Source organism: Argopecten irradians, chromosome 2 (assembly GCF_041381155.1).
Source record: "Argopecten irradians isolate NY chromosome 2, Ai_NY, whole genome shotgun sequence".
Lineage (NCBI taxonomy): Eukaryota > Metazoa > Mollusca > Bivalvia > Pectinida > Pectinidae > Argopecten > Argopecten irradians.
The window spans coordinates 25,340,914-25,367,115 of NC_091135.1; the positions used below are offsets into that span (position 1 = coordinate 25,340,914).

General features: G+C 35.7%; 1 protein-coding gene across 2 annotated transcripts; it reads left to right on the plus strand.

The window, feature by feature from the left end:
- Positions 1-73: 73 nt before the first annotated feature.
- On the plus strand, positions 74-16,050 carry LOC138314922 (tRNA endonuclease ANKZF1-like). 2 transcript variants are annotated; one of them, XM_069255561.1, is made up of 16 exons: positions 74-409; positions 2,754-2,942; positions 3,378-3,472; positions 4,014-4,110; positions 4,417-4,688; positions 6,093-6,208; positions 6,595-6,742; positions 7,226-7,448; positions 9,139-9,384; positions 9,852-10,055; positions 10,783-11,335; positions 13,033-13,144; positions 13,847-13,945; positions 14,261-14,341; positions 14,590-14,663; positions 14,986-16,050. In XM_069255561.1, the coding sequence occupies exons 2-16, from the start codon at positions 2,756-2,758 to the stop codon at positions 15,101-15,103; spliced, it is 2,625 nt and encodes an 874-aa protein (XP_069111662.1). In that variant the 5' UTR covers positions 74-409; positions 2,754-2,755; the 3' UTR covers positions 15,104-16,050. The 2 variants fall into 2 exon arrangements, with proteins under 2 accessions (XP_069111662.1, XP_069111663.1); XM_069255562.1 differs by lacking the exon at positions 74-409 and adding an exon at positions 1,090-1,749.
- Positions 16,051-26,202: the final 10,152 nt, after the last annotated feature.

A 26,202-nucleotide genomic window follows, 5' to 3' on the forward strand; every position in this document is an offset into this window, starting at 1 on the left:
GTGAAATTGATCTTTACGCATTTTCAATGAAAATTATAACGTCGCAAAATATACAACATCCGGGCATTTTCAAGATGGATGCGCCCTATCGTTAAAAAATCTCTACTGACTAGCTACAGTATATCTATATTTAATCATCACAGACAACGGTGGCTTTCATTAATTTTATTTCCTACTAATTAACTGACATGCTTTGTTTTCTGAAACAATCCTATATCGACAAAATTCCCAATATCCCCTTCGAACATTATTTGTAAGTAACATATAATAACGTTAAGCTGATCATGATTGCACCACTCAGCCACTAACTAGACTTGCCATCTGGTGATGCAATGTGCTCAGATGGGACTAATAAAAGCAAAAGTAAGGATTAAAAGTTGACATAATAGGCTTACCAGGATTCAAGACGGTAATTATACATTATTTCATTCTTTATATAATAAAAAAAATGTGTATTTATATACATGCAGAGTTCAATCTACGAATATTATTCGTGGGTCCTTTTCAATAGTTTTTGTGAAAACCATCGGTCCCACAGTGTTATAGATACCCATTCCCAGAAATTTCATGGGTCCTTTTAAAATTCTGTGAGTACAGCTAGGACTCGGGATGCGCACGTAGATTTATCACTGTACATGAAACAGGTTGGGGACGCATTTATGTAACAGTCCTGTATTTGAGGGATAATTTAATTTTGTTACGCAAATTTAGGATTTTGTGACATGAAATGGATAAAGTTATTTTAAAAAATTTGTATAAAAAAGGGCGTCATGATTTTCAGATAGCCATATACCCTTGAAGGACCAATAATCGTCAAGGTAATCAAATCATCTCGGTTATCAACAAATTAAACCAGCAAGAAATAAAATGTACCAGTTTTATCAACAAAAATATTTCATATTTTGTCTTACTTGTACAAAAAGTAGTCTATTAATTCGTTTTTTATCTATCACGATACGACTGGTCACCGGCCGGGTGATAGCCGACACAATAAGGACCTATTTTTGTCAGGGGGGCAGTTTGGCTTATTACGAAAATTGAAATCATTTCAAGCAAATGTTTAGCATTCATAGGCACTTGTGAAACCGTGTTTAAGATGAAAATTTCTTGATGTTACATCAATTTTAAGTCTTAAACCTATTGGTCATGGAAAGTGGCGAACACCTCTGTTTACATAGAATTAAAACGTTATGTTTTCAACTGTACCGCACCAAAATTTTCGGGTAAGTTGAATTGCCAAAATAATTAATTTGAAATAACCCAAAATCTGGGTTACAAATCACATGATCAGACATGTGACTTCCGGTACTTTGTTGACATATTGCTGATCAGTGCACATGGACTTGTACAGCCAAACGCTGATGGTAGTGTTTTAAAGTTTCATTTAAAATGGACTTAAGAAAATACCTTAGTTTTGGGGGAACATTGCTACATCATTTTTATAAAATCACTTGGTTATAGTATAGCACACACTCCCTTTTAAGCAAGACAAATCTTACTTGATGATGATCAAATCTGCTTTGGCAGACAACACTCTTTATGAAATCTCGCAATAGTTTATGAGATATAAGCAAAATTGTAAACATGACGAAAACAGGTTCCTGACGAATTTAGGGCACATGGCCATAACTGATTGAAGACTATGTTTTTGTGTATGAACTACAGAATTCTATTATCTCACTTTGTCATAAAGTGACAATTTAGCTGCTCTCCATAGACTACAGTGTACAGCCATCAGGGAAATTTAGTGTAAATGTCATGAGTTTTACCTGTGTTCTATTTTTAGCCCCATAGTAAGCAGTAGAGGTGATTTTGTTTGTGACTTTTACAAACATGTAGCTAATGAAATTTGTTTCCATTTGAGTAATAATGTGGAAAGTTGTATTAGTGATATTGCCATGTAAAAATTATGACGCCCTTTTTTTAAAAAATGTTTAAAACAACTCTATCCTATTTCATTTGACAGAAACCTGCTCTGTTTTCTCTTGGAAAGGACTAGGTATGGTAAGGGTCTTTCTTGGCCCCCAAATCCGCTATTTTTCAAAGTCTGTTAATTATTTTTTTATGTTAATGTTGCATTTCAAATATTAACTACATACCTGACATATTTGATAGTGCTATTAGGTGATATAGCAGTTCTAGATGCCATGGCAACCATTTTTATTATACATAAATTATGCAAAATGTGAAAATTTCATCAAAATTGGCCTTTTTTATGCAGTTTTTCATCTACGTAACATAGAGCGCATTCTAGAACAAACTTTATATTTCTCAAAATGATGTATTCTTTGTGTCTGCTATAATTCCCTTAAAATGTAAAGTTTGTTCTAGGTTGTGCTCTATGGCTTTTAAAAGAAAAACTTTAAAAAAAATATGCCAATATTGACGAAATTTTCAAATTTGCATAATTTATGTGAAGTTTCCATGGTTATATACATGTATAGCAAAAACATACTTTCTGTCAACAAAAATAACATTAAGTTTTTATCAGGGGCGTATTCAATATGTCAAACGCAGCAACTTAGTTTCTACGGTAAATACTTCATTTGAAATTTGGTAGATTTAGGGGCCAAAAAGAGCCATTACCATAAATAGTCCTTTTCTTACCAATTTGCAAAAATTTCTTTCCCAAAATATAATCAAAAGGCTCCATCCAAATTAAGTGGGAAAAAAACCCACTGATAAACTAGGTTAATTAATTAAAGGTAATGAGTTTTCGATCAATTATGTATTTGCATTGGATATTTTTCTAGAAATGGCATCACTTACCCCTCCCAATACCCCTAAAAAGATGCAGAAAAGACCGTCCAAACAGTACTCAACCTGTCTCCTATACAACACTGGACAGGCCCTGGCAAAGCTCACAGACCTCTCACTAGCAGCCTGCAACCCTACACGAGAGGAAAATCCAGCATCAAAGGAACAGGAATATAATCCACAAGGTATTATATACAAAGTTGTAAACAATAACATAAATCATTTTAATATATTATAATGAAATACATTACCAGTAAGTACATCAGTTGTTAATATGTATCGAAAAAACATGACACTCAACAACAAGGTACTGTACATATAGACATAAATAAGAAAAGTATGACAAGTACATAACCCTAACCTGAGATCTAGTTATGCTACGTAATATATTTATAGTCTAACAAGATACACACATATAAACTATACAGAAATCATGATGCTCACTTTTAACACGTATACAGATGGAATGTACATAGTTAGAAACTGGTATATAAGGTTATACATGCATGTAAATAACAATATATTATATCGCTAGCATTGCTACCAGGAAAATAAAGAAATAATTATTAGATGGAAATGGTTACAGTATGTTGTATATATGCTGATTTCATTATTTTCAGAGACTGTTATTCAGCAGAGAGCTGATTACACATCTGTATCAGAGAAGATGTCATGCAACTATTGTTCAACTGACTTCACTTTTAGGGAAGAACAGGTAAAGTATGAGTATTGATGGACTTGGAAATCAGAATTTGCAAATTGATTATTGAAAGGAAATCTTCAACGAAACAACATGATTTTCCACTAACTGCCCCAGAAAGTATAAAGTATAGGTAAAATCATTAAGAATGAGTTTTTTTGTTGAATTCTAATAAGGTTTCATTTTATTATTGAAACCAAATGTTTTGTTAATTTAAATCTACCAGCTTCAAATTCTTTCGATTCTCTGTACATGTTCAGTTTTGATTTTTTGATTATCTCTCTTCTATATGAATGTATTAAGTTGAAAAGTTCACATGATTGGCCTTGCTCAAATTATTATAACACATGTATTTAATTTTGCTTTTAAATGCCTGATTATATTGGTAAAATAAGCTATAAATCAAAATATGCAGAAAAAACATTAATTTTCTGACAGTGTGATAAATCTATAACTTTTCCCGACATGTAGATCACTAAACTTTTTTGACGTCTGATTTGATCTAACACTATTAATTGATTATACTGTGATGTTTGTCGTTACTTGTTGATTTCAGATATTACATTACAAATCCGACTGGCATCGATACAACCTCAGACTACGACTGAGAGACAAAGATTCCATAACGGAGACACAATTCATAGAAATATCAGGTGCAGTATTGTTCCAGAGAGAAGTTTTTGATACTGTTATGTGAAGTTATGTTACCATAAAAAGGAGCATTGATCTGTTATTAAAGGTCTTATTTAGGTACAAATCTGTTAAATAATGGCTTTCAAAATCTTCAAGTTCTTGCAATAGCTAAAATATTTTTTGAGCTGCTAGATACTATAAATTTTGAATTTTTTGTGTGTGTTTTTTTTCACAGCTGTGTAAGATACTTTAATACATATACAGTAGTGTGTACTTTCAGGAATGAAAAAAAAACATTTTCAGAAACTTTTTGATTTCAATTCCAGCTTGTGTATCCAGTATTTCTGGTTCTGAGTCCGAGAGTGATGACTCTGATATTGAAGAAGGCTCCGGAGAAAAGCGGAAAATTCGCTCAAAGCCTAGTGGTAGAGCAGCATACCTAAGACATAGAACAGCATCATGTAGCAGTAGTAATGACAGTGAACCTGAGCTTCCTAGTATAGTTGATGATGCTGCAAGGAGATTTCCTAAATTATTCTTCCGTAACAAAGATGGGGAGCTGATATCTATTTATAGGTGTATTATCTACCACAAGAAGGTACAAATAAAAACAACATGTTCAGATAAAATGGGACCTAATATGTATTTGTTACTTTCAGAAAAAAAGCAGGGTCCTTTATATTTTCGATGCTTAAAAGAATATAGACACGGCATAAACTCAGAATTTGATTTACCTCACCTTGTTTATTGAAAATTATGCGATTTTTAGGTCACCTGAGACGAAGTCTCAAGTGTCCTATTCTAATCGCCTTTTGTCCGTCGTCATCCGTTGTGTGTTCGTAAACAATTTACATTTTTGACTTCTTTTCATACACCGCTGAAACAATTTCAATGAAACTTACCTCCCTGGGGAGGGGGTAAAGTTTACTATAGTTTATGTAGGAAAAAAAACATTTATGAACGTTATATGCTTATTTTTCATAGGAAATTAGTCAAACTGGGTTAGAATTATTAGCCTGAGATAGCATTTTATCTTCATAACCATATTGGTCCTGGCCGACCCCCAGGGGCCTTAGGGGCGGGGCCAAAAGGGGTCAAATAGGCTAAAACTTCAAAAATCTTCTTCTGAATTCAAAAATTTGATGGAACCAGATACTTTTCATAGATTGGAAGGTCTTAAGGCCCTTTACAAAACGTATGAATATCATGGCCCTGAGATCTCAGATTTTCCCCTAGGGAGGGGGGGTCAAATTTACTATAGTTTATGTAACAAAAACATATTTATGAACGTTATTTGCTTAGTTTTAATAGGAAATGAGTGAAACTGGGTTAGAATTATTAGCCTGAGATAGCATTTTATCTTCATATCCATATTGGTCCTGGCTGACCCCCAGGGACCAGAGGGGGTGGTGCCAAAATGGGTCAAAATGGCTAAAATTTCAAAAATCTTCATCTGAATTCACAGGTTTGATGGAACCAAATAATCTTCATAGATTAAAAAGTGAAATCTATAAAATCATTGACTGACTTCTGGTTTGGTTTTCTTATTTAACGTTGGCAAAGCAAATTCGAATTTTGAGCATAAGGTTCGGTAATAATACAATAACTATCAAATGTAAAAACAAAAAATAAAAATTCTAATACGAAGGTTCAGCTTTAAAGTTTGTTCTACTTCGTAAATACATTTTACAGATTTGAACCAACTTTGCACTGCTCTTTCTGTATCAGCACTCAGGTGACTGTCAATGCCTCTTAGGCCTCTTGTCTTTATTGTGTAACTAAAAACATTGCTTTATGCTATAATTATATGATTTAAAAAAAATCCATTCTGCTATCTCTAGAAGTTGACAACCTTTAATCCGTGCAAGCATAATTCTGTACTTTGAATTAATTACTTTAGTAAATACAAGAACAAAATTTGTCTTACTGATATGTTGATTAAAATACATTTGCATAAAGAATTAATTGTAGTCAAGTTTTCTGTTAATAATTTATTTGACAGAATCAGCCGTCAACACTGAACAACTTGGCTACCATGGCAACAAATGCCCCTCACCATATGACCTGGGCTGTATTCATGGCTGCAGGCGGCCATTTTGCTGCAGCAATATTTGATAAGTAAGTAAAGTTGATAATTTCTACCTGTATATGATAAATGCATTTGAAAGTACTGTGTCAGAGTGCAGTGAAGATAATGATTTGGTTTTCTTTAATATTTGGTTGAAAGCATATAGGGATAGTTTTGACCTTTCTGTCATACAGTGTAGCAAAAATGATTCATATTTACTATGAGTTGTTGAACTTTTTTGCTATTATCACTATTATATTTTCTTCATTGCAGATTCTGAAGCTAATTCACAAGTCCAAATTTTATCAATGCCTTCATGTTTTGTTTGCTCCCAATTGTACAAAATGCTATAAAAATTGGTTCATTTTCAATTTCTTTTCGACATTAATTAAGTATTAATTAATTGATATTATGAAGTAATTTTTATTGGTTATAGGAATGAGATACTTGTTCACAAGACCTTTCATCGTTATGTTGTGAGGGCCAAACGAGGCACTGCTCAGAGCAGTAGAGACAGCCAGGGTAATGCCCCTAAATCAGCAGGAGCAAGTCTGAGGCGATACAATGAGGCAGCTCTAAAAGAGGTGAAAATGGCCGATTAATGTTGTCTGGTATATATATCAGAATGAGGCTATCACTTAGGGCATGTTTGTGTTTTACATTGAATGGTCATTTAAGGTTTTGACAGACTTTTGTGGTTCCCTAAAGGTGATAAACTACTAACCTAGAAGTGACACTAATTGGTATGCATTGTGTGAATTTCAAATTTTATGCATATTTTCCCTTTGGAAGAAAATTGTTTGAAAATTCACAATCTATGCCTCAGAGATACACCCAGGGAGGGTTAGTTGTAAAATGCAAATTTACTTAAACACTCATATTATTATCAAAAATAATACCTTGAGCAATCCAAAGTATGCTTTGAATGATGGTAGTTTTTTTGATGCAAAAGATGATTTTAAAAAAGAAACTAGAATCAAGTGGTGACTAATTCTAATGCGTCATGTATATCTTGATTGTTTGAAATATTTTAGATATGACTTACTGTATGTTCTTTTATCCACCAGGAGGTGCAAGAACTTTTTACATCCTGGTCTGAACTTCTAGCCAAATGTGACCTGATTTTCCTCAGAGCCCCAAGTTTTAACAAAAGAATATTCTTCTCTGGGAAGACTCCACCATTACAGAAGAAGGATGAGCGTATCCGGATGATTCCATTTCCCACACGGAGACCAACACACAATGAAGTCAGAAGGGTCCATGAGATCTTATGTTCAATCGAATGCTATGGTAATAAATATATAATTTGAAGGTATGTGTCCTCACTGTATTGTAGTGGGAGTAAAATGCATATATAGTCATCAATTTTATATTTTAATTTTCCATGATATACCTGGTATAAAAGAGCTTCTAAATTTCTCTCTTTCTTCTTTATTTATAAATACATTGTATTAGGATTTGTAAAATTGAATGTAAACCATTTGCAAAGTTATAGCTGATATTTGTTTAGACCATGGATTGACTCCAAGTTTTGCTTTTTTAGCTCACCTGGCCCGAAGGGCCAGTGAGCAGTGAGCTATTGCCATGGCGCGGCGTCCGTCGTCCGTCGTCCGTCGTCCGTCGTCCGTCCGTCAACATTTCCTTTAAATCGCTACTTGTCCTAGAGTTCTGCATGGATTTTAACCAAATTTGGTCAGAAACTTTCTTAGGGGAAGGGGATCAGATTTTGCATAAATGGTGACCCTGACCCCCCTGGGGCAGGAGGGGTGGGGCCCAATAGGGGTAATAGAGGTAAATCCTACAAATCGCTACTTGTCCTAGAGTTCAGCATGGATTGCAACCAAATTTGGCCAGAAACTTCCTTAGGGGAAGGGGATCAGATTTTGCATAAATGGTGACCCTGACCCCCGTGGGGCAGGAGGGGCGGGGCCCAATAGGGATAATAGAGGTAAATCCTATAAATTGCTACTTGTCCTAGAGTTCTGGATAGATTGTAACCAAATTTGGCCAGAAGCATCCTTGGGGGAAGGGGAACAGAACTTGTATAAATTTTGACTCTGACCCCCCGGGGGCAGGAGGGGCGAGGCCCAATAGGGGAAATAGAAGTAAATCCTATAAATCGCTACTTATCCTAGCGTTCTGGATGGATTGTAACCAAATTTGGCCAGAAACATCCTTGGGGGAAGGGGAACAGAACTTGTATAAATTTTGGCTCTGACCCCCCGGGAGTAGGAGGGGCGGGCCCAATAGGGGAAATAGAGGTAAATCTTATAAATCGCTACTTGTCCTAGAGTTCTGCATGGATTGTAACCAAATTTGGCCACAAACATCCTTTGGGGAAGGGAAACAAAACTTGTATAAATTTTGGCTCTGAGCCCCCTTGGGGGCAGGAGGGGCGGGGCCCAATAGGGGAAATAGAGGTAAATCCTAAAAATTGCTACTTGTCCTAGAGTTCTGCATGGATTGTAACCAAATTTGGCCACAAACATCCTTGAGGTTAACGGAATTCGTATAAATTTTGGCTTTGACCCCCTGGAGCAGAAAGAGTGGGGCCCAATAGGGGAATTAGAGGTTAATATTCAAATTCCTTTAGAAAAGAAACAATGAACTTATATTCAGAACATTACATAGCATTACAAACCAGGTGAGCGATAGAGGCCCTCTGGGCCTCTTGTTTTCACAACAAATGAAGTATACATTGTACCCTGTAGAATATTATTATTTCTCTAATGGGAGGAACAAATAATGGAACACTGCAGGGTTGAATATATACATGAATTTGAATTTTGCACTATGATGAATCGGTGCCCACATAATATGTGCACAAAACAGTCAGTAGAAATGAGATTTTAAGATTTGAGTTAGCAAATTCTTGTCTATGATATCACAAGGAAAACAATCTTACTATTAAGAAATGTAAGATGTTTTATGTTTTCAGTATTTTGTGTTTCTTTACAACAACATTGGTATTTTGTAACAGGAGCCGAGTCGGAGATCCAAGATTTCATTCCATTGTCTCCTGCAGTGACCTTTAGTGCTGACACTGGTCACCTTGAAGTTGTACCTGATGACCTCCAAACATCTCCAAGACACAGAAAAATCAAGGACAAGTCAAAGCTTAAGACTTCGCCATTGGCTACCACTGACAGTAAAACGTCTGAAAGACCCAATTCTACGGAGGACAAATCTAAACTGATGATCAAGTGTCAACAGCTGGAGTTATTAGGTAAGGGATTGTGAAAGAAAAGGGCAGCAATTCTTCTTAGTAAGGAAAAAGACTCTAATTATTTAAAGTGTATTTCATATTTTAAATTGATTAAAAGTTTAAAACACAAAAGGGAGAACGATTTCCCATATTGAATGGTTGGTTTACTAAACCTTGGGCAAGGATGTAGTGCATAGTTTGATATTTCCTTTACCTTGCTTTGAAAGTTTATTTCTTTGAAACCTGAGAAATGGTGTGGTCTGTTCTGATGCATGGCTACAAGCAAGACACCTTTTCTTTATCACTTTTGCATGAATGTAGTTGCATACAGTGAATATTTTTCTTGTTGAGGTACATTGTTATTTTGTCTTGCTAGAGAGAGAAGAAATCTGGAAGATAAATATGAAAAACACCATGTGGGCCATGATGAATAAATAGAAGTAAATCTTAGAAAGATCTGGATAATCATCTCGGTTTTATTTTGATAGATACAATTCGACAGGATTCCCAAAACTTTTCCTCTGGTGCGTCCACTGCCAGTGACACAGACATTGTAGAAACTATGGAAAGTCTGTCAACTGAAGATCTGAAAGAGTTCAGAGCCACCCGTAAACCTCGACCTCAGAAACAGCGGGCACGTAAACGCCGCCCATCTTTAAAACGTCAAATTGCTCCAGAATCTGATGCTTTTGGTAAAGCTTGGTTGCATCCATTTTAAGATCTTCTACTTTTCTGATGAGTAAAAGTGAATTCGTCATTCATTCATTTGATATCATATTTAATGCATTAGTTGATATTCTATCTTTGCATATTACAGAATTAACTCCCTTGCGGGAAGATATTGATTGTTATGTCAGTATTTTGTGAGCGCAATTTACGTTGTTTTCTCTGAAAAGTATGACGTTACGCTCGCAAACACATGACATAACCAATTAATACCTACTCGCAAGGGCAGATAACTCTGTAATATGCAAATACAGAATAAGATAATGGGGAGTAAAAATATTATCATGTGTTCAATTGATAACATGTTAAAGGGGAGATAATCATGCATTCAGTTAATATAAGCACAAAGGGATTTAATCATGTACATTCATTTCATATAAAACAGGTATAGTATGTTAATCAAGCATTCAGTAAACTTGATTGAAAAATCATCCTAATGAGATTCTCTGATGGTGGTCTGAGATATGTGATTGGATGTTCTGCTGTTTTTATAGTATTTATAAATTAGAATTGCCAATGGTTTTAATATGGTAGACTCAGCAAGTTAGTACAGACCTTTAAAATGTCATTTATAGCTGCTCAACTGGCAATTCAGTAATATTTAAAGCAGTAAAACAAACAAAAAGTGTGAAAGTAAACTTGAAAAAGGATTTAATAGAAATCATTTTTGTTTTTGCATGATCTTGAATGCAGAAGAGGAAAAGTATCACTTGAAGAACTCACTCTACACAGCCTGTAAAGTTGGAGACTTTGAAACACTTCAGAATCTGCTGGCTGTATTTACTTCGGACATGGCTCCTGTGGAGTCTAAACCCCAAACAGATTATTCAAAGGAAAATCATGAAATTCCTGTAAAAGAAAAAAGTGAAAATGAAAGAACTTCTTCACCAAATGATTTGAAAACCAATAGTGTTCCTATATCTGACATTGAAAATAAAGAAGACAATGATAATTTAAAGGATACTGTTAATGAAACTATGTGTGATAGCAGTGTGTATATCTTGAATAAAAACCAGAAGGAGAAAGAAGGGATGAATTTAGATATCTCAAATAAGACTGGTAAACAGCTTGATGGATTTGGTTCAAATTCTAATGTAGAAGAAATGTTGTCACCAATGGTTTCCATAGCAATTTTAAATGAGCCAATAGGGGACCAGCTTACAACTCTACTCCATGTTGCTGCTAAAGAAGGACATAAGAAGGTTATTAAAGCTTTGTTGGAATCGGGAGCAAATCCTGCTGTCAAGTGAGTGTTGAAAGTAAAATTGTTTGATTGAAGAAATACATTTATTGTATATAATTTAAAACTGATATCTTGACTATGATACATATTTATATACATGAACTGTGAACTAGTTTACAGTTTAATAAAATGTAGTGTAAGGTAGTCAATTAATAGCTTTATTTATTTTTAGCCCACCATCTATTAGATGGTGGGCTATTCAAATCGCCTTTCGTCCGTGGTCCGTGGTCCGTCCGTCCATCCGTCCGTCCGTCCGTCCGTCCGTTAACAATTCTTGTTACCGCTATTTCTCAGGAAGTACTGAAGGGATCTTTCTCAAATTTCATATGTAGGTTCCCCTAGGACCCTAGTTGTGCATATTGCATTTTGGGACCGATCGGTCAACAAGATGGCTGATAGGCGGCCATCTTGGATTTTGATAGTTAAAGTTTGGGACCGCTATTTCTCAAAAAGTGCTGAAGGGATCTTTCTCAAATTTCATATACAGGTTCCCCTAGGACCCTAGTTGTGCATATTGCATTTTGGGACCGATCGGTGAACAAGATGGCTGACAGGCGGCCATCTTGGATTTTGATAGTTAAAAGTTTGTTACCGCTATTTCTCAAAAAGTACTGAAGGGATCTTTCTCAAATTTCATATACAGGTTCCCCTAGGACCCTAGTTGTGCATATTGCATTTTGGGACCGATTGGTGAACAAGATGGCTGACAGGCGGCCATCTTGGATTTTGATAGTTAAAGTTTGTTACCGCTATTTCCCAAAAAGTGCTGAAGGGATCTTTCTCAAATTTCGTATGTATGATCCCCTAGGACCCTAGTTGTGCATATTGCATTTTGGGACCGATCGGTGAACAAGCTTGATAGTTAAAGTTTGTTATCGCTATTTCTCAAAGAGTGCTGAAGGGATCTTTCTCAAATTTCATATACAGGTTCCCCTAGGACCCTAGTTGTGCACATTGCATTTTGGGACCAATCGGTGAACAAGATGAATGACATGAGGCCATCTTGGATTTTGATAGTTAAAGTTTGGTACCGCTATTTCTCAAAAAGTACTGAAGGGATCTTTCTCAGATTTCATATACAGGTTCCCCTAGCATCCTAGTTGTGTATATTGTATTTTGGGACCGATCAGTAAACAAGATGGCCGACCGACGGCCATCATGGATTTTGATAGTTAAAGTTTGTTATCGCTATTTCTCAGAAAGCACTGAAGGGATCTTTCTCAAATTCCATGCATAGGTTCCCCTTGTACCCTAGTTGTGTGTGCATAGTACCTTTTAGGACTGATGCATAATACCTTTCGGGACTGATCGGTAAACAAGATGGCCAACTGGCCGCCATCTTAGATTTCATTGTTGAAGTTTGTTACCACTATTTCTTAGAAAGTACAATAGCGATCTGTCTCAAATTTTATATGTAGTGTGTTTGAAAAAGTTTGAAAAGCAGGGAAAAGATCCCTCTTTCCATTGTCAGACATAGATCATTTTTGGGTGGGCGCCAAGATCCCTCTGGGATCTCTTCTTACAACCGAATTCTAATGTATTCCAAATCCAAGTGTGTTCACATTTCTCTTTTAGAATCACACACCGTTTTAGACAATTATTTTATATTCATAGACTCATATTTGATAAGAGTTGAAACTGCATGGCATTGTATTATAGTGGTACTTTGAAACTATACGTGTTTTATTTTTATTTATCAGAGATAAATTTGGTAAAACTCCCTACATAAGTACAACCAACAAAGAGACCAGGAATGAGTTCAGGAGATTTATGGCAAAGTTTCCTCATAAATATGACTATGAAGCTGCTCAGGTGAGTTCAGAAATGTATACTAAACATGACAAGGGGTAATATGGCTTAGTAATTTATTTTGCCTTTGGTACATGTGCAATCAGTACTTCATTCCATGTAGAACAAAGATCCACAAGTGATAACAAAGTTGAAGATAATCTGTTCGTCACACCTCCTTGACGCACGTGGTTTGAATCGGACGCCGCGTCACAGCTATGTTAAATATCCTGCCACGTTATGAATTGTGTAGCGTGAGTAATCACACTATGTAAATGCCTAAAATTCATATTGATTTGTGCTGTGGAGATTTTACATCAGATAAATAAGATGACTTAAAGTTTCGAATCTGTTATATGGTAAATAAGAAGCTATGAAAATAATAGTTCAGACTGTAAATATAAGGATTAAAGTATCTGTCTGGTGGTTCTATGGAAGGATAAAGTTAAGTAGGGTATCATAATTTGGAATTGACTGCGAAGCGGTCCATGAAACAAATACTGATCCCATACTCAACTTTATCCTTCGATAGAACCACCAGAAAGACACTTTAATCCTTAACTAACAAAAGATTGTGTTTCTTGGCTATTACTGAAGCTTGCATTGCTTTGTAACTAATACTGAAACCAAGGTTGTTATCAAAAATAAATTCTGTGTCCTAGAAGATTTTAAAAATTATTCATTATTAAATTAACTGAATAGAATTTTTTCTGTGATCTCTGATAGGTTCCGAGTCCTCTTACAGAGGAAATGGAAATAGAAAGAAGACAGAAGGAAGCAGAAAGAAAGAAAATACAGAAAAAGGCCAAGCAGGAAAAGATGAAGGTGAATTAAAATACTGACAATGTGTTATGTAATAATTTCTACAATTATTCATGAATTGATCAAAAGATTTTTAGATAAGACATGATGATTTTTTTTTTTTTTTTTTACTTCATTTCATTTCAGAATATTTTTATTGTAATAATACAATGATGTACAAAAAAGTATATCAGAAATAATCTTTGAAGTTTCATATTAAAGTGTGGTGCATATTACATGTGCAAATAGGAGATAAGTATACACTGTAAATGTTTTCCTTCATATCAAATATTGTTATATCAACAGCTATTTTAAATTATTAATTGTTGATTTCAATAGGAAAAACGTGCAGAAGAGGAAGTAAAGAAAAAAGAAGAGAGAGAAAAATCTAGATTCCTCTCTCTATCAGACAGAGAAAAGGTAGACATTCCTTAAACATGTACTTTGCCAAATGTATGGATTATATGGTTGCAATGAGGAATGTGTTTTTTAATTTTCAGAATGAATGAAAATTATTTTAACTTATGATTAAAGTCTTGACACTATCAGCCTTAGAAGTAATTAAAAAAATTACGATAATTTTTGTGTAATGTTTTATTAGAGAGAAATCCATTTGAATTGTCATTGATTAAAACAGTATAGAATTCTATGTTGTTTTTTTTTTTCAGAGAGCTCTTGCTGCTGCTGAAAAACGGTTACTGAAACAGACAGAAGTTGAAGGAGGGACAGCTCCAGTGTTGAGGTAAATCATTATTAAACAAATTAAGATAGTGCAAGTCATATGTAATTTAAAATGTAGGAATAAAGTTATGTAAGACTAGTTAGAAAAAGAAAACTCTTTTAAACACACCAAAATAAAAAAGAAATCCCCAAAATTTTGAATAAAGAAAGATTTTCTTTAACCATCACATGTATGATCTTCAAAACGAGTACCATATAAGGTACATGTAAGTAAAAGTACCAGAGTTCACAATAGTTTTTGAATATGTAGTACATTGGTTTGTTTTTCACCCTTCTTTGATATGCTCAGATATTAGACAAATTTCAATTTTGTTTGATTACAGTCGGTGTTTCCAGTGTGGAAGAGACATGACAGGAAAGGTTCCGTTTGAGTACAGTGACTATAAATTTTGTACAACAAAATGTCTGAAGGAACATCGTTTATCTCACCCAAAGAAATGACCTGCTGTTTGGTGTTGTGACAATTTTACATTATACATATACATATACATAACACAGACCATTGGTGTATACAATTATCCGCTCTCCATCAATTGGTTGTAGGGGCAGAGAGTTTCACCTAGCCGACCGGAGTTTGATCCCGGGCACATATGTGAAAAGGTCAGGGGTCACCTGCCTGATTACGTGGGTTTTCTCCCACACAAAGATCCCTCGCACACTTACATCCAGGCTATCGGGAGTGATTTTGCATAAGTTGTACAACTTGTTTCTCAATCAATGTAAAATAAATAAAGTCATATATATATATATTAGGGACAGAGAGATAAATGTGATTATTTTACCCCTCTAGCAGGAGTACCCAACTACACTCGCAACTGCTCCCACATTGCATGTGAGTTTGCAACTCAGAAATTGAGGAATTGTGGTAAACATCTTTTAAAACCATTCAGCCATCACACCTACCCTGACTAAATTGGGTCATGAGTTCATGACTCAAAGGATAAAAGCACATGTAGGTCAATAAACAAAATCAGCAATGTTGAAACGTGTTATTAACCTTTTTTAGCATGCATGTATTAGGGTTACTTCCCTTGGATAAGTACAGGTTTCAGCCTAGTTAGATCTATTTGTAAATGTATGTCAGCAATAACTACAATAAATGTGATTGTTTAATGAATGACTCCATTAGTTTTACTGTATGGATTATTAATATGAACCATTCAATGATTCCTTTGGCAGATTACATGTACCCAAGGACGTATACTTATAAATCCTTGCATGTACCACAGGATTTGAAGGTACATGTATTACCTTATTAAAGGCCATTTGACTTGAAATATGAAACAGCAAAACATGTGTTGAAATTTAATACACTAGATATCCAATGTCATTAAGATTAACGTATTCATTAGTTGTAAATGCATGTACATACTTTTAATATTATTTATTATTAAAGAGACAATTCGCTCAATGTATACTGTATATTATAATTTTCGTCCATATCTGGTTAATCATATGCCTTAGCTTGGCCTGAAGTGTTCAATTTTTCAGCAAAATGATTTGCTCTTGATTATATTTTTCAATCTAACAGTGCTATTTTATACAAACTTCAGCATTATTACATAGAAATTGGAGATGCTCCACAAAATGTTATGTGGATGGTGTAAAGATACTATAATTCTACAAATCAATTTGCCAAATTAATCATTGATTCGTTAAAAAAGCATTAACTGGCTGTGAAATATTTTTTATTATCACAAGATTACCATAGATGCAATCAAAATAACTTTTTGTGCCATAAAACCTTGTAAAAGGAAGAAAAGGTAACAGATTTCATAACATCAGATACCTACTAGATACAGGAATGACTTTTCAAGTTGAGTTTTACATATGAGCATTACAAAGCAGAATTCTTTGTGTAGCTATATGGATACAAATGGTACCAACTGTGATGCCACAAATTAAACCTAGTTTATATTTATAATACAAAAATAGAAATAGATACTACGATTTTATGTGATTAAGTTAAAAATTCATTAAGATATTAGAAAGCTAGCTTAACTTGATGAGATGATAACATGACTTATTTCAAAACATAATAATGTTTTTGCATTCCATGATCAAAAGCCATTCCAATAATTTGATAAATTCCCTTGGAAATATATTTGTCAGTTGATTTGCAGAACGTCAATGTTACTCTGACAGGACCTCAAGATTATCCATGTAAATATTTCTGTGTTAACAACAAAATTGAAATAAATATTGATGTTGATATAAATAGTTTTGTCATACATTGAAACAAACAATCCATTTAATTTCATCGGATATAAATGCTCTCTGTCTTGTTTTCAACAAAGAAAACATTTTGATGACAAATGACAAATCTCGAGTCCACTGTCCAAGTGGTACCCTTCTGAAAAGGAACCACTTGTACTGGTACCATTCAGCTGGTATGGAGCATTCCATTTGAGATACAGCAGTTTTGTATCGATACAAGTGGTACAAATCTGCAAATGGAATGCACCAAGATTAAGAAACTTAATTTTTCAATTGTCTAGTAATATTTTGATGGATTTGGTACATAAATTCTTTCCATTGTTAGCATTACATGTAAGTTGTGAAATGAAAATGTATGGGTTACTTGAAATTTAAGTTATTTTTAGAAGATTAGTACATGTATTATTAATAATTTCTAATTTTAAACAAACATGGCTAGTCTTCCATATTTAGTCTCCAACACAACTTTACTGGGTGCATATGAAATGAGCCTATAGCTTTACATGGATAAAAACGGACAGATTTAAGTTCACAATTACTGTTAATGTCAGAATGACAGACAGAAACGATTGATTTAAGTTCACAGTTACGGTTAATGTCAGAATGACAGACAGAAACGATTGATTTAAGTTCACAGTTACGGTTAATGTCAGAATGACAGACAGAAACGATTGATTTAAGTTCACAGTTACGGTTAATGTCAGAATGACAGACAGAAACGATTGATTTAAGTTCACAGTTACAGTTAATGTCAGAATGACAGACAGAAACGATTGATTTAAGTTCACAATTATGGTTAATGTCAGAATGACAGACAGAAACGATTGATTTAAGTTCACAATTACTTGATGTCAGAATGATTATCAAATATGCATAACATTACGTTAATTAAATTCCATATTACAGAATGTTCTAAACAATGTGATTAAACTAAGTATTACTGTTGAAAGTTTTAGTATAACCAAGTGAATTAATTTTGAAAATATATTTGAAATGTATATTCAATGCAAGTAGAGCTTAATTGTTGTGAAAATTGAATTAGTAATATTGTTATATTTTTCGAAATATCTGCATGTTCAATTTTTCCATCTATAGAGTCTTTGCCAAGGACAGTGAATCCTATTTGAAAACTCTTACTGTAAATTAAACAAAACTGTAGATGTGAAAATATTTTACAAAGTACCAGCTTTTATTATGTGATGGGAACGAGTGGTTAAGATTTCTGACCTAGTCAAATAGTTACATGTATATGTATTTAATAAATACTTGTGTTGTGCTTCTCTTAATCTTGTTCATGTCATGTCTGAAAATTAAATGTATCAGAACTATAACTGATTGAAAATGTGTTTGTTATTTTGTGTCAAAGTTTATCTAACAAGAGACCCATAAGCCTTAATTGTCACCTGACTATTGGTAAGAAGTATACAGTAGTGGAGAAAATCTTTTGATAAAATACAAAAGACCAAATAGACTGACAAGAGGTCCATGTCTTAACGGTCACCGGAGTTCGTTTAGGGCCTTAACGGTCACCAGAGTTCCATGTCTTAACGGTCACCGGAGTTCGTTTAGGGCCTTAACGGTCACCAGAGTTCGTTTAGAATGAAACAAAGACATATAAACACCAATATACTGGCCCTTGAAGTTGGTCAATGATTTATAAATTTGACTTTGTAATCTATGAAAAGTATGAACACAAGAGATTTTTTTTAACTTTAAGTCATTTTGAATCTGTTTGGCCCTGCCCCTCTGGTCCCCCAGGGGGTCAACGAGGACTGATATGAATGTTAAAATACTATATATCAGGCTAATAATTCTAATCAAGTTTGACTCATTTCCTATGAAAATTGAATAAAAAATGCTCATAAGGGTGTTTTTGGTATATAAACTATTAGTAAACTTGACCCCCTCCCCAGAGTCATATAATTCACAATTTTTGTAAAGGACCTTTTCATCTATGAAAAGTATTTAATTCTACCTTTTCCAGAATTTCAGAATAAGATATTTGAAATTTTAGCCTAATTGACCCCTTTTGATCCTGCCCCTTGGGGTCAGTCATTGAAAATTTGTTAATAGGATTCAATGGCCATCTCATACTGATAATTCTGACAATTTTTGACTTATTTCCTATTACAAATGACCAAATAATGCTCGAAAATGTGCTTTCTCAATATAAACTTTAGTAAACTTAACCCCCTCCCTAGAGGGAAACGAGACCCATTGGGTCATATAATTCATAATTTTTGTAAAGGACTTTAACCTTTCTATTTATGAAAGGTATTTGATTCCACCACATCTATTAAAGGCCCAATATCCGTACCTTTCTTGTTGTAAATCATGCAAAGACAGGACTAAATCGAATTCAAGATAAGCGATTATGATTCGGAATATTTTGATAAAAATCAAATAAATATTACACGTCGCTAGGTGGGTCCCACTAAGTCAAACAAGCCGGAGTAAGCTGACATTGTAATGTCCTTGCCGAGAACGTCATGTGACTACAGTAACTACGTAACGTCTGTCCGAACTCTTCCGAAAACGGGTCATGAACTTTCTGACTTCCATTCAGCAATAATCGTAACTTCTATGGCGACCAGTTTAAAATGAAGGCATGTTTATATGTATCGACTTTCAACAACTGCTGTACCAAAGTTATTAAAAATACATTATAAATATTCTTTAATATATCTTAATTTCAACTACGTTTACAAATACATACAATATCGGAGTCAAATTCAACTTGAATTTTTGTTGATAGTTATGTATAGTGTGGCTTTAATGGTGAAGAAGATTTTTGAAATTTTAGTTAATTTTACCTCTTTTGGCCCCTCCCACAGCCCCCTGGGGGTTGGGGACCATATAATTCACAATTTTGATTGGCCTTATGCCTTAGGTTTGCGCAAAATTTCATTCAGCAGTTTTGGAGAAGTCGAAAATGCAAATTGTTTACGGACATACGACGGACAAAAGGCGATTAGAATTAGACCTATAATTGCTCACCTGGCTTTCTTCAACAAAAAAGTCCTATTTTATATGTGCTAAGAACTCTTTTAGTTGAACTTGGTAGAACTTATTAGTTTTTGATGTATTTGACGGTTGTGACCACGAAAACATCCAACTATTACTTAACAAATTTCAAATTGCTTCAACCATCAGACTACAGGCCCAATAGCTGAGTGCTTAAGGGCTTTCACTTATTGAAAAGTTGTTTGAAGGTACCAGGGCCATTCATTTGAACAAACTTCAAACTTGGTAGTTCGTTGATCACTGCATGTTACAAGTTCAGTATCAAGTCTCCATGCCTACTTTGTATTGATAATAAGATTGTATTTGGCTGTACTTCTGTTGTCTTACGCCATGCATTAACTTTCATTTTAACAACTTCTTTTCAATAACCAATATACCTAACAGTTGTCCCACTCCCTTTATGCATAGCGCTAAGCAGGAGCAGAAACTGCCATTTTTTTTAGACTTTGATGTGTGTCGTCCAGGAGACAGAACCAATAGCCTACCTCACTGGGGCGCGTGTAGAACGAATATACGTACCCGGCCTACTAATACTTTCGGCCGGGTATGAATTGGTCCCTATGTGTCGTAGTGGAGCACTGCCTCCGAAAATCACACGGGCATAAGTTTTCTATACTTTTTGTAGGTTTCCAATTATTTTAAGCGTATACATGCATCTACATATTATTTTTGTCAAAAACAAACACAACTACCATTCTTAATATCTACCGTACCGCTCACAAGACGCAAATTCACAAAGTGGACTTGTCGTATAAATTCCCTTCAGAAAGACCTTCATAATATATGTAAACAAGATTGTTGTTTGTTGTTTGATTAATTAAGTGTATGGGAACGTTGCCCTTTTATAGTCTATACACTGAGCATATAAATTCCCTTCAGAAACTACACTTATAGAGACCTTCCTCACAGGGCGAATCAATCAAGCCAATAGTGAGCGGAGATGTAAACAAGAGGCCCATGGGCCTTAACGGACATCTGACTATTAGTACAATACAACATAGTCGTTTAAAGATTTTAGCCTATTTGACCTCTGTGACCTTGATTGAAGGTCAAGGTAATTCATTTGAACAAACTTGGTTGCCCTTCATCCCAGCATGCTACATGCTCAATATCAGTACCCTGGGCCTTCTGGTCCTTGAGAAGAAGTCATTTAAAGATTTTAGTCTATTTGCCACCCGTGACCTTAAATGAAGATCAAGGTCATTCATTTGAATAAACTTGATAGCCCTTCATCCAAGCATGCTGCATGCTCAATATCAGTACCCTTGGCCTTCTGGTTCTTGAGAAGAAGTCATTTAAAGATTTAAGCCTATTTGACCCCTGTGACCTTGAATGAAGGTCAAGGTCATTCATTTGAACAAACTTGGTAGCCCTTCATTCATGCTCCAATATCAGTACCTGGCCTTCTGGTCTTGAAGAAGCTTTAAAGATTTAAGCCTAGACCCCCATGACCTTGAATGAAGATCAAGGCCATTCATTTGAACGAATTTGATAGCCCTTCATCCAAGCATGTCAAAGGCCCAATATCAGGTCTCTAGGCCTCTTAGTTATTGTCAAGAAGTTGTTTAAAGGATTTTAGCCTTTTTGAACCCCCTGACCTTATAATGAAGTCAAGGTCATTCATTGGAACAAACTTGGTAGCCCTTCATCCCAGCATGCCACAGGTCTAATTGCAGGTCTCTAGGCCTCTTAGTTATTCACAAGAAGTTGTTTAAAGGATTTTAGCCTATTTGACCCCTGTGACCTTGAATGAAGGTCAAGGTCATTTATTTGAACAAACTTGGTAGCCCTTCATCCCAGCATCCTACAGGCCAAATATCAGTACCCTGGTCATTCTGGTTATTGAGAAGAAGTCGTTTAAAGATTTTAGCCTTTTTGAGCCCTGTGACCTTGAATGAAGGTTAAGGTCATTCATTTGAACAAACTTGGTAGCCCTTCATCCCAGCATGCTACATGCCCAATATCAGTACCCTGGGCCTTCTGGTTCTTGAGAAGAAGTCATTTAAAGATTTTAGCCTATTTGAGCCCCGTGACCTTGAATAAAGATCAAGGTCATTCATTTTAACAAACTTGGTAGCCCTTCATCTCAGCATGTCACAAGCCCAATATCAGTGCCCTGGACCTTATGGTTCTTGAGAAGAAGTCAGTTAAAGATTTTAGCCTATTTGAGCCTCGTGACCTTGAATGAAGGTCAAGGTCATTTATTTGAACAAACTTGGTAGCCCTTAATCCCAGCATGCCACAGGCCTAATATCAGGTCTCTAGGCCTCTTAGTTATTCACAAGAAGTTGTTTAAAGGATTTTAGCCTATTTGACCCCTGTGACCTTGAATGAAAGTCAAGGTCATTTATTTGAACAAACTTGGTAGCCCTTCATCCCAGCATCCTACAGGCCAAATATCAGTACCCTGGGCCTTCTGGTTCTTGAGAAGAAGTCGTTTAAAGATTTTAGCCTTTTGACCCCTGTGACCTTGAATGAAAGGCAAGGTCATTCATTTGAACAAACTTGGTAGCCCTCCATCACAGCAACCTATTGGCCAAATATGAGTACCCTTGGCCTTCCGGTTATTGAGAAGAAGTCGTTTGAATGAAAAGTTTACGCACGGCGGACGGCGCACTGCGCACTGCGGACGGCGCACTGCGGACGGCGCACGACGACGGACGGTGCATGATGACAATAGGTCATCCTGACCCTTCGGGTCAGATGATCTAAAAAATAATGCCTCGATGAGAATTTGATATTTTATGTGGTTCAGTTTTATTGCCTTGTAGTTAAGCGATATCAAACAAGTACGATAAAATGCAAACAAACGTTTTATAATGGTTTGCACAATCATTACTTTGCTCCATTAGCAGTAATAGGCACGCACCAATTGCAGCTCTAAAGACGACACCATTTTCTGTCTAAAAGTCTTTTGAGCTACAATTGTGCAGCTAGGGCGAGCGTTGAACAGAATACCAAAAGCGAAGCGGTGTCAAGTGCACGAGACACATGAAGCAAATCGCTAGGAATCGACAGTAGAATCACTACGGATCATACAGTCAATTCCGTCATGACCAGCTACAAGTCATACAGTAGCCCCGAATAAAAGACATGATTGTGGACATTCTAAATAATATTTTTTTTCAGAAACATTGTTAGGTTGTCACTCCATACATAATTTGTTCATCATTCAATCATTCGTCCAATTTGTAATTAGAATTGCAGAAATTAAGCCGGTTCGAATGCTGGTGTTGTTGATTTATGATTGATTATGAAAGATAATAGAGTGGTTATCAATATATATATAATTGTACCGATTGCATAAGAAAATAAATAATCGCCGAATCTATTTTGTTATATATTAACACGATATATAAAGTCCCTAGAATGATTAAAACACACATTGAATATCAGTACCCGTTAATCTATTTTTTTAATCTCTCGCTTCGGCGGTCACAACGTCCGGTATTCAAACAGTGAAGTTCGCCTACTGTGAGAAATAAAATTTTAATATGGATGCATACAGATGTACAATTATTTACAAGGTAGTTTTTGTGTCTCGGTACGTACAATTAATCCCAATTGGCGATACACTTAGCTGACTAATTCTCGTGTTGGAATAGAGATAATGTAGTTGTTTTTATTTGATTCAAAACAGATAAATATTTCAAAAGTTTTGGGAAACTAAAGGTTGGTAAAGAGATAAGCGCGGGAGTCGACACGTGCCAGGACTCAAGCTCGCGATCTCCGCGTGGGAGCAGACGCATGCTTCCTGTCAGTAGAGGCTTGGTTTGACAGCGGTGCCACACGATGAAACACGATCGAGATTACTATGAGCCGATCAAGTTTAGAATTGGTGTGACAGAATTAGTGTCCATTTCTTATCTGTAGTATATCTTCTGGTGCCATGTTAAAATGTCAACGACTTAAAAGTTGTATTTGACAACAAACATGACAGAAAACATAATTTTACAAAATAAGAACACTTTTGTAGAACAAATGAAATTAATGTTAAGTTAAAAACTTAATTTGAGAACGTTATCTGAATTGTTACAATGTTTGTTGATAATCTAAACATCATCTTACAGTAAATCAACAATTGTTTCTAGTAATCTGCACTAAAATACTCTCTAAATATGGACACGAGCAGAAACTTGTGACTTTAAATTTTGACGTTTACATGAACGCTAGGACACATCTTTTCTTTTTCAAAGTTACCGCAGGTAGGGCGTTAGAATTGTACCTGCTGCCCCTATTGCATGATCGTAAAAGGCGACTAAATTTAGGATCTTATCCTTTCTCTTCTTACTAACTGACTTTATCTTTCCTAATGCCTCCCTCGGCACCGCCTCACTTTTGGTCTTGAGTTGAGCGTTCGCCCCTGTCAGGAAGGATCTGGGTTGTGTCCCCTGCCAGAGACACGCCAAAGTCTATAAAATGGTAGTTTCTGCTCCTGCTTAGCGTTCAGCATACAGGGAGTGGGACGACTGGTTCGCCCGTTGTCAGTATAATGTGACCGGGTGGGGTTTGTTGCTTGGTGTCTTCGGCGGCATGCTTCAGTGATATAGCACTATAAAAAGGGCAACAGTTCCATTATACAAGAAGACACAACACGAACATACCGCAGTCTCCCAGTACACTCACCTCGCACAACATACACGCAACACACCACATACATGGGAGGCCGTCCTTATAGACCATAGCTGTTAATAGGACGTAAATAAATAAATCAAACAAACAAACAAACAAACATCATTAAATTAACGTCCTATTAACAGCTAGAGTCATGTTCGGACGGCCTCCAATGAATGCGGTGTGTAGCGTGTATGTAATGGGAGGTGCGTTTTTGTGATACTGCGGTATGTTTGTGTTGTGTCTTTTCCAACGACTTCTTGTATGTCCTATTTATAGTGTTATATCACTGAAGCATGCTGCCGACACAAAACAATACATCACACTGGTCACAGAATACTGACAACGGACGAACCCAGCGTTATTTTGTGATGATTGTAATAAGTCGGGTTATGAAAACCACACAATGATTTGAGACTACACAAAATTATCTGAACAATTATGCATTTCAAACATGAACTGTTCATAATACATTATTTTTTAAAGATGCTCCCCCGCTGACAATTGGTATTGTTTCACTATCAAAAACAGGAGCAGACGATTTAGTATTTTTCTTCAGTTACAAAAGTTACTTCATTTACACCATTACCACCATTGGGAAAATATAAAAAAGAATTAATTGCATCCCGAAAATAATCCGTGGCACTATATCCTATATTGAATGGGGTACTGATTGCGCATGACCCAAAAGGCAAAATAAATTTTATTAAAAAAAATCTTATATTATATTTTGTGTTAATTAGACAGATATATACAAGATTAAACACCAATTATTGCTCTAATGATGAATGTCATTTATGCTCTGTCGGCAGTGGAGTATCTTTAACATTTGTTTTGAACCTCACAGGGGCGAACGCTCAACAGAAAGCAAAAAGTGAGGCGATGACAAGAAAGACGTCAAGAAGAAGAGAAAATATAAAATCTTAAATTTAGTCGCCTTTTACGATCATGCAATAGGGACAGTAGATACAATTACATGTATAATGCCCTAAATTTGGGCCAGGTGTGTTTGGTAAGCTTTTTGTTTGTTTGTTTGATTAATTAACGTCCTATTAACAGCTATGGTCATGTAAGGACGGCCTCCCATGTATGCGGTGTGTTGCGTGTATGTTGTGCGAGGTGCGTGTTGTGACCGGGTGGGGTGTGTTGCTTGGTGTCTTCGGCGGCATGCTTCAGTGATATAGCACTATAAAAAGGGCAACAGTTCCACTATACAAGAAGACACAACACGAACATACCGCAGTCTCCCAGTACACTCACCTCGCACAACATACACGCAACACACCACATACATGTGAGGCCGTCCTTACATGACCATAGCTGTTAATAAGACGTTAATAAATCAAACAAACAAACAAAAAGTTTTGGGAGACTGCGGTATATTCATGTTGTGTCTTCTTGTATAGTGGAACTGTTGCCCTTTTTATAGTTCTATATCAATGAAGCATGCCGCCGAAGACACCAAGCAACAAACCCCACCCGGTCACATTATACTGACAACGGGCGAACCAGTCGTCCCACTCCCTGTATGCTGAGCGCTATGCAGGAGCAGAAACTACCACTTTTATAGACTTTGGTGTGTCTCGGCCAGGGGGACAGAACCCAGAGCCTTCCTCACAGGGGCGAACGCTCATTTCAAGGCCAAAAGTGAGGCGGTGCCAAGGGAGGCATTAGGAAAGATAAAG

Bases quoted from the DNA above. Each gene is read 5' to 3' on its own strand.
- LOC138314922 (XM_069255561.1), top strand. From the start codon at position 2,756: ATGGCATCACTTACCCCTCCCAATACCCCTAAAAAGATGCAGAAAAGA. The intron at 9,385-9,851 runs GTAAGGGATTGT...TTATTTTGATAG, and splicing joins TCAACAGCTGGAGTTATTAG to ATACAATTCGACAGGATTCC. The intron at 10,056-10,782 runs GTAAAGCTTGGT...TCTTGAATGCAG, and splicing joins TCCAGAATCTGATGCTTTTG to AAGAGGAAAAGTATCACTTG.